General features: G+C 35.3%; 1 protein-coding gene across 1 annotated transcript; it reads left to right on the top strand.

The window, feature by feature from the left end:
- The first annotated feature begins 4,771 nt into the window (after positions 1–4,771).
- LOC122802200 (olfactory receptor 56A3-like) lies at positions 4,772–5,569 on the top strand. Its single transcript, XM_044071864.1, has one exon. It carries the CDS (start codon positions 4,772–4,774, stop codon positions 5,567–5,569), a length of 798 nt encoding a protein of 265 aa, XP_043927799.1.
- Positions 5,570–8,805: the final 3,236 nt, after the last annotated feature.

Raw genomic sequence — 8,805 nt, 5'->3', positions numbered from 1 at the left:
ATGTGACTGTACTGTATGGGACACTTGTGTTTACATGGGGGATTTCACATCATATATCCACTGACACTGAAATTTTGGACCAGCTACACTACCCTGGTTAAGAAATATCAATTACTACATCAATAAGTAAAAATTAACAGTGCTTTCCCATGTAAAAGCTGAATGGCCTAAGTATTCGAACCGTGCACTTATTGCACACAAAGCTTGAACTCTAGCCACTAAGCTGACATGCCGGTGAAGATTTCAGGTAAACATTTCTATATAGCTCTTCTTGACATTTTAAGCACTGCTGAGCAAAGCACCGTGGTGTCCAAACCAGCTCAGCTATGCTTAAACTTCTAATACCGTGGGGAAAAATACAACCATTTTAAATGTGTATATATCGCTATATCAAATTTTAGCATGTCAGTTGCAGGTCACATACTCTTCATGAAAATTCCATGGTAATGCAAAACCTGTCATTGTATCAACTTTCTAAGTTTGTAAGAGCAATATTTAAAAACTGTCCCTATTTCTGGCTTTTTGCCCCACTTTTACTACTGCCTTTGTCCAGACGTCTTGCTCTAGGAGGTTAACAGGTGTGTGTCTGAGGACACTTTTTATTGTGAAGTGCCGTACAGCACTTTCGCAATGCAGGGGGTGTGTTACAGTTCCTGTCACACACCCCCCACATTCCATTCCATTCAACAATCCTTTTTTAGTGTTCACAGCTGCTGTATGGCACTTTGACACTACTGCAAAATACCCCCTGCACTCATTCAGTATCCATACTCGTGGATCTGTCTACATAGTTTGTCTTCATTAATATGTAAGGCACGTTGCTGAGATGGAGATGCGGACACAGACACCATTCATTTCATGTAGAAATAATGCTATTCCTATATGGAGTTTACTGAATCCTGGGGCATGTCTATTTGGGAATTGTTATGATGTTTCTGCTCCGTTGTATGTTGGACATAATTGCCAAGGTTCTTTTTATATTGTCAGTGATAAAATATCTTCCTTGCCCTTTTACGTATTTCTTTTTTGCATAAGTTCCAGTCTCTTAAGATAGGATTGTTACCTAAACTTTTGTTTCTATAGCACCACTTGCTGTAGTTAACAAAATCCAAGTGGAATGGTAAGTTACAAATAATGATTATGCACTTTCTATGGAATAACAGGATTCTACATTGAGCAGAAGGAAAGTGATGTTGCCCAAGTCTTTGGAAGGACTGCATGTTTCTGATCTACAAGTATATGGAAAGGTGTGAGTGGGCTGGTCACTTCTGAGTACCAGGAATTTTTCAAGGCCTGTAATGTTTTGTAATGAGTTTAAGGTGTCCTACTTCCTATCTTTTGACTCAAAAGGTAATCACGCTACTAATTTTTGAGATTCTGGTTGATTAGACCAGTGGTGGTTTAAGAGATACTCCTCTCATATTTCAAACTTGAGTTTATTTAAATGGAGTAGAATTTAGTTTAATGACAAGTTATGTATTAAGTATAAACCTCTTATTTGGATAAACTGGATTAAAGAAGGAATTATATATATGAATGAGGTGTGGTATAAGAGTTTTAGCCAGTTAAATTGGTAGGAAAACGTATTATGGTGACAGTTCTTACAACTCTCTCCACTATTGAGATTATCCGTCAAGGAATTTGTGACAAAGGATAAAGACAAATTTTTGCACAAGGGTCTTTCAGGGGTCTTTTTGTCATCTATGTCTAGTTATCAAGGGATCATGAATTTGTATAGATGGTTGATTGCTGCTTTCTGAAATGGTACTGAGGGTCTTACGAAAAAATTGACAGGGTTGGTTCAGGATGAACTTTTTTTTAATGCAAGTGTCTGAAAGCTTTTAGGGATGCCATGATATCAATTTATCTTTCTCCTTTTTTCATACTTTATAAAAAAGATCACTATTTGGCAACATTTACCTTGCCTTACAAGAACTACCTACCTTATGATAAGTGTTGAAGATGTAACAAAAATGTGGCAAACTATTTTCATGTGATTTGGACATGCCCGGCAATAGTTTCAATCTGGAACAGGCTGCATCATTTGCTGTGCTGTGCAGCAAAGGTCAGTGTTCCAGATGTAATAGATTTTTGGGGAGAAGGCTTTTTGGTATTCATAGGATTAATATTGTGATTTCTAGGGATTTATGGGTGGTGATAATATGAATTGTAGCTTCAATCATAGCCATTATATCCAAGTATTGCAAGGGGTGAGATACTGTTTGTGGCAAAGAGATGATTGTTTATCTTCACAGACAAAAGTTGTTTATAGGTATTTCCAGGAATGGAATTCCTTTTGGTCTCTTTTCTTTTATAGTTGATATAAGCAGAATCCAAAGTGATTTATTGCATCTTATGTTTATTATGCATGTGCTGCAGGTAAATGTAATATTTTATTTTTATATCTTTATTTATTGGGCATTGTACAGTTTTTTTTTTTGTTAAAGTTTTAATAAAACTTGAATTTTGCTAAAAAAGGAACACTCACTAATGGAAAAGCATATATATTAGTAAATTGAAAAGATTTTCTGGTTGATGACAATAATGGAAGCAGCTCCTATTTAAGGCTAGTGTTTTTCTGGTTGTACATTATTTGTGTGAGTTACTATCCTCTATCTTGTCTTACTCCTCCATCAAGGTTCATGAGTTTGCCATTTTAGTATGTCTGAATTCCAAGCATTCTAGAAAGCCAGTGACTCCTCCTTGGGATCTTAATATTGTGCTAGAAAAAACTAACTCTTGCTTTGAACTAGCTTTTAAGGCTGACTTGAGGTCCTTAACTTATTCCCTTCAATGGAAATCTTTATAGTTTGTACACTATCTCCCAGTGAGTGTGGCCTGGTCCTTTAAAAAATGAAGTTATTGCCTCATTCAAAATTCTTCACATGTGTAGAACTCTAAGTGTTACTAGAAAACTGTAATTGCTAACTGTTTAGCAGAAAGCAACCTTTAGACTCGGTGGATTCATTCAAGTCTAGGTCTTGAAATGGATTTTGTAAGCCACAATAACCACAATAAATACATGCAATCTTGTATAGACAGCATACAATACTGCAGTAACCATTTAAGCAACAACATTACTGCCAACATAATTTTCTTCATATTGCTATGAGCTTTCATATGTGGCTAAGTAGTTCTCTGTCTGTGTCATTTGATTCTTGAGATATTTAAAGAAATGTGAAAATTATTACAATACAAATAAATATCATATAAATAATATTCAATATCTCTTTATCTGCACTTAGCAGAGGCCAAGTATCAATGCAGCTGTGTTTCTCATTTTGTAGGCTTTACAATTAAATCTTCTAATATTTTGTATGTGACATGTTTTTAGAATTATTAATGCAAATATGAGCAAGCAAAATTTCATTGCTCTAACCTGGGCAGGAAGAGTATCAGAGTTAAAAGTTCTTACGTTGTGTCAACCCTATCTGTTATTCCAAAAGGATAGGATTTCCTTGGTAACTAATCCTTCATTTGTGCCAAAAATAGTATCTGAGTTTACTTTCAGCCAAACTATCCAACTACCTGTCTTATTTCCAGAATGTAAAGATGATGGTAAAAAATACTCCAAAGCTTGACAACTCAGATAGTATCTTGACAGAACAAAATCTTTCAGGAATTCTTTATTTCTTGCAAAGGTAAGAAAAAAGGACAGACTGTGTCAAAACATGTTTCCAGGTGGTTGCCTCATATAATTATCTTGTATTATCCCCACCACAAGACAATTCCTGTTAGGGTCAAGGCTCATTCTACCAGTGCCTTGACATCAACAGTGTTTTTCTGGAAAGGGTTGGATATTAGAAGAATTCTAGAAGCAGCAACTTGGTGCTCTGTGTACATCAACAAAGGACTATAAATAGATTTCTTCTCCAGGTCAAGGACAGACTTTGTTAGGACTATTCTACAGCGACTCCTGGACCCTTCCTCCTTCCTCTTCCCAGTCAGTCTACACTATGGTAGTCTACCTCTATGGCTAAGGCTACTACAGCAGTGATACTTATGATAAACATAGCACAGTTTTACAAGTAAACTTACCATAACAGTAGATGTTTGAATGATCATTGCTGCAGTAGCTACTCCTTCCCTCCACTCCTTCTATTTGTATATTTTTGTTGCCAGAGTAAAGATCTTTATTTTTATTTTCCAAACATTGTCCTTGTCAGGGCTTTAACATTCTTCTCTCTATTGGCATAAAAGCTCTGATGGTTTTGTCACCCAAACCTGCCTTATCAGTCAGCTCAGCTTTAGCTGACTAATGGTTTGGTTGCATAGAAGGTGGCCTGAAGCTTTGGATGCTGGACTGCTGTTATGTCCTTAGCAGGGCATAACCCATAAGGATAATGCTATTGCAGCAGTGACCATTCAAACATCTACTGCTGTGGTAAGTTTACTTACACAACTATACTTTCTTCATGTGCAGCAGGATAATCAGAAGAATGTGTTCCCAAGTCAAAACAGCTACTGATGCTGTTTAATGCTAGAACCATTCTTAATTAATATGAAAAAATGGAAAATAACATCAAGGGACATATCTGCTAATTAGTGAATGTCAAAAAAAAAACCCGAAATGAAATAACAAGGTTTGTCTGCTTAGTTACAGATCATTATGGACAGTTTACCATGTTGTTCAGTAAATATCAGCAATACCAGCAGTCAAGATCAAGAATTCGTCCTATGTGGCTTCCCTGGATTTGAGAAATGGAATCATGTACTTTCACTTCCTTTCACAGTAATGTTTTTCTTGACATGTTTTGGTAATCTAACCATCATGACAACTGTAATAAGAGAAGCAAGTGTGCATGAACCTATGTACATCTTAATTTGTATCTTAGCAGCAGCTGATTTTGTCTCAGGTGTTACGCTACTGCCAAGTCTTTTAGCAACATTATGGTTTGGAGCACACGTTATTCCATTTGATGTCTGCTTCATTCAGATGTTTTTTGTTTATTTCCCTACTGTAATAGAATCATCCCTGCTAGTGTTAATGGCCTATGATCGCTATGTTGCTGTATGTAAGCCTCTCCAATATACATCTATAATGACAAATGCATTTCTCTTCAAAGGATGTGTGTTTATTATAATACGAAGTCTCTGTTTTGCAATGCCTATTCCCGTGATTGCTCGAATGTTGACATACTGCAACAAATGTACTGTGAATAATGTTTTTTGTGAATATTTTGCTGTGATTAACAGTGCATGTACACATACATTTATGAGTGATAATTATATGACTATTGCCCTTTTTTTATTAAGTCCATTTGATACATTCTTAATTGGTTTGTCATATTATATGATTATTATTGCCGCTATAAAGTTAAGATCACAGGAGGCATATAAAAAGGTTTTTAGCACATGCAGCTCACATTTGTTTGTTATTCTAATACTTTATCTATTCTCAGCATTATATGTACTAGTATTTATTTTTGAGAATAGGTTTTCTTCCCACATTCATGCCTTCTTTTCAGTCCTTTATATTGTGGTACCTTCAGCTTTAAACCCAATAATATATGGGATGAAATCTAAAGAAATTCGCTTGCTAGTAATAAAATACTTTAAAAAGGTATAAAAATGATCTGATTGGTAATGTTGTTAGAAATACAAATTTCTTTAAAAAATTATTATTATGAGTCGAAATAAATACAAACTAAATACATTTTTGCTAAGGCAAGGTTTTTAGATAAAAACAAAAAGTAGGCACAGGCTAGGCTCCAGGTTAAAAATCTAAAACATTTTAATGTAGCACAAGCGCTTCCATGAGTGCTTCTTCAGGTGCATATATCACTGGAAGTACAGGTCTCTCCTTTAAATACAGCAGATAACATCACATGATCACTAAAAAGTCACATGATCTAGTGACTAAAGCCTTTAATTGTAAAAATTATTAAAAAAAACTTTAATCAAAATGCATAGACTGTGTACAAGCATAAAAAGGAACAATATTATAACGTCAGTAAATAACTACAATATATAACTTATACAAAAATTGTACATGATAAGCTTGTGCATGAAAATTCATCTTCGCAGGGGTCTAGACTTTAACTTTGGTCTTAATACTATCTGCTCATTAAGACCATGCCCAGTGTCAGCCCTAAGGGTCACTAGCCATTTGGCTTCTAAAAACAGTGTCTCTCATATTCAACCTTGAGGCTCTAAACACTTGATTCCTTATGACATTCTTGAATATGTATGATGGATGCATATTATCTCTACTCAAGAGGTGGTTCACGTGGCAGTCTTTCCTATGGGTACACCTTTGGGTGAAATAGGCACAAAACCTTGTGGGAAATCCTTTTATTTTAGTTATATAGACACTGACAATCCATTCTTTCCTCCAGATCAAAATCAGCAATACGTAAGCAGAACAGGTTTCATGCTCTAGCGAAGTACATTATTAATACTAACTCTATGCACATGTTTAGATTCCTAGTAAGAGCTAGAAATGTTGAAAGTTTGAGGGGAGGAGACATATGTAATAAGACAGAAGAGTTAGGGGCCAAATAGCTAGTGACCCTTAGGGCTGACACTGGGCATGGTCTTGATGAGCACGTACCATTAAGACCAAAGTTAAAGTCTAGACCCCTGTGAAGATGAAATTTTATGCACAAGCTTATCACATATAACTTTTGTATAAGTTATATAGGTTCATAGGTTGGTACTAGGCTATCAGCCCTAGGACCTATACAAGCCTTGCCAAAACAATTCCCTGGATATTTCTTCCCACAATATTTACTTCCCTGGACCCCTGTCTACTGTAGTTATTTACTGATGTTATAATATTATTTCTTTTTATGCTTTTACACAGTCTGTTTATACATTTTTTATTAAAGTTTTTATAATAATTTTTACAATTAAATGCTTTGGTCACTAGATCATGTGACTTTTTAGTGATCATGTGATTTTATCTGCTGTATTTATAGTACTTCCAATGATATATGCACGTGAAGAAGTAATCGTGAAAGTGCTTGTGCTACATTAAAAAGTTTTAGCTTTTTAACCTGGAACCTAGCCTGAGCCTACTTTTTGTTTTTAGCTGTTTCATTATTGTTATTTTGTAGACACAGGAAACTTTGAGAGTGTGGTTTATTATTTTGCAAGTTTTATAGATGCCTTTGAACTAAAGTGTCACATTATTCCAATATACCTTATACTATTTGAAAGAGGTTTCATTTCACTTGAAGACCTTATGCATATAATCAGGAGCTGATTCAAAATGTTATGAGGTTACTAAGGAGTGCATTTATGTTTTTATTTATTCTGCATTATTATATTTTGTCCATTGTTTACTTTTCCTGAGAAGACTAGTTAGCTTCTTTGGCTGTGACAACTTTTGCTTCTTGTTTGTTTTTTTCTGTTTGTCATTTATTTAGTATTATTACTGGTTAGACAGAAAGGAGATGGTGTTTTATGTTAAGCTAGATTTTAGTACGTATGTTTTGTGTGTGTGTGTGTGTGTGTGTGTGTGTGTGTGTGTGTCTATGCGTGTGTGTTTGTGTGTGCATTTAAATAAATTGGGTGACAAATAACTTCATGTGGGTGCAGATGGCTTTTTCCCATAAGAGCAATTTTTCATCAGTATTGGTAGTGTTTTGGGTGCTGTGATCAAATGATTCTTAACTAAATCCATTTTTGTCTAATATGCTGCTAAACTCAAGTCTGGTATTGGTATGCATCATACATAGTACACTTTTAACAAGATCCTCATCATATAGAAAGATGGACTGACATGGCTGATTTGGCTATATACATAAATATTTTAAAACACATTGTATTTGTCCCAGATCGAATGTGCATTACTTATTACCTAAGGGATTATCGGCTCAAAAATGTCATCTTGTACAATGAATTGCATGGGTCTATATTAAATAATCGAACTTTCAAAAGTTCGACTGTCATATGGCCGACACCATATGATAGAACTTTTAAAGTTCAAACTTCTAATAAAAAAAAAAAACTTTACAAATAACCTACCTGAATGTTTAACCAGGGGGCAAGTCACCTTGCACCCCACCCCCCCGCTCTTTAAATATACCAACTCCGAGATCACACTACAGTGCAGAAAAGGGAAATCTTCCCATTCCACGCTGTATGGAGATCTCCGTTAAAACATTTGAAATTTCAAAAATTCGATCATATGGTGTCGACCATATGACAGTCGAACTTTTGAAAGTTCGATTATCTAATATAGACCCAAATTGCATATTGTAAGAGTGAGTTCTTGGGTAAAAAACAAGTACTTCAACATGATTTGTAAAAAATAAAATAAAATAATGGAATCTTTATTTAAATGTATTAGATCAAATGTGGAAGAGCTGCCTTTATGAATATCTGTTCCTTTGTTTCCACAAAATTTCCACAAAAATTCTGGTCTGCCATAAACAAACTCCTTCAGCCAGGTCACACTACTACTCCAGACCCTATCGGTTTCAACAAAAGTAACTCTAACCAGATCCCTGACGCCTTTAATAACTACTTTACAGAAGCCATTAAAACCCTCGCTAATTCTTTACCACCCACTGCTGCATCCCAAATAGATACCTGCAATCCTACATCACCTACCTTTCAGATACAACCAGTATCTACAGCTGTCATCTGTAAGCTTCTTCAAAAATTAAAACCTTGCACCCCTTCTGCTGACCGACTCCCTTCTGAATACCTACAAATAGCTGCAAAGGTCATAGACTATCCCATTTCTATGCTTATTAATAGAACTATCTCTGAAGCTAGAATCCCTACTTTATGGAAGGTATCCCATATCATCCCCTTACATAAAGGAGGACCATCTACAGAACTTTCTAACTTTCG

This window comes from Protopterus annectens, chromosome 5.part0 (assembly GCF_019279795.1).
Source record: "Protopterus annectens isolate FY-2018-M chromosome 5.part0, PAN1.0, whole genome shotgun sequence".
Lineage (NCBI taxonomy): Eukaryota > Metazoa > Chordata > Ceratodontiformes > Protopteridae > Protopterus > Protopterus annectens.
This window is presented reverse-complemented; position numbering and strand designations above follow the sequence as displayed.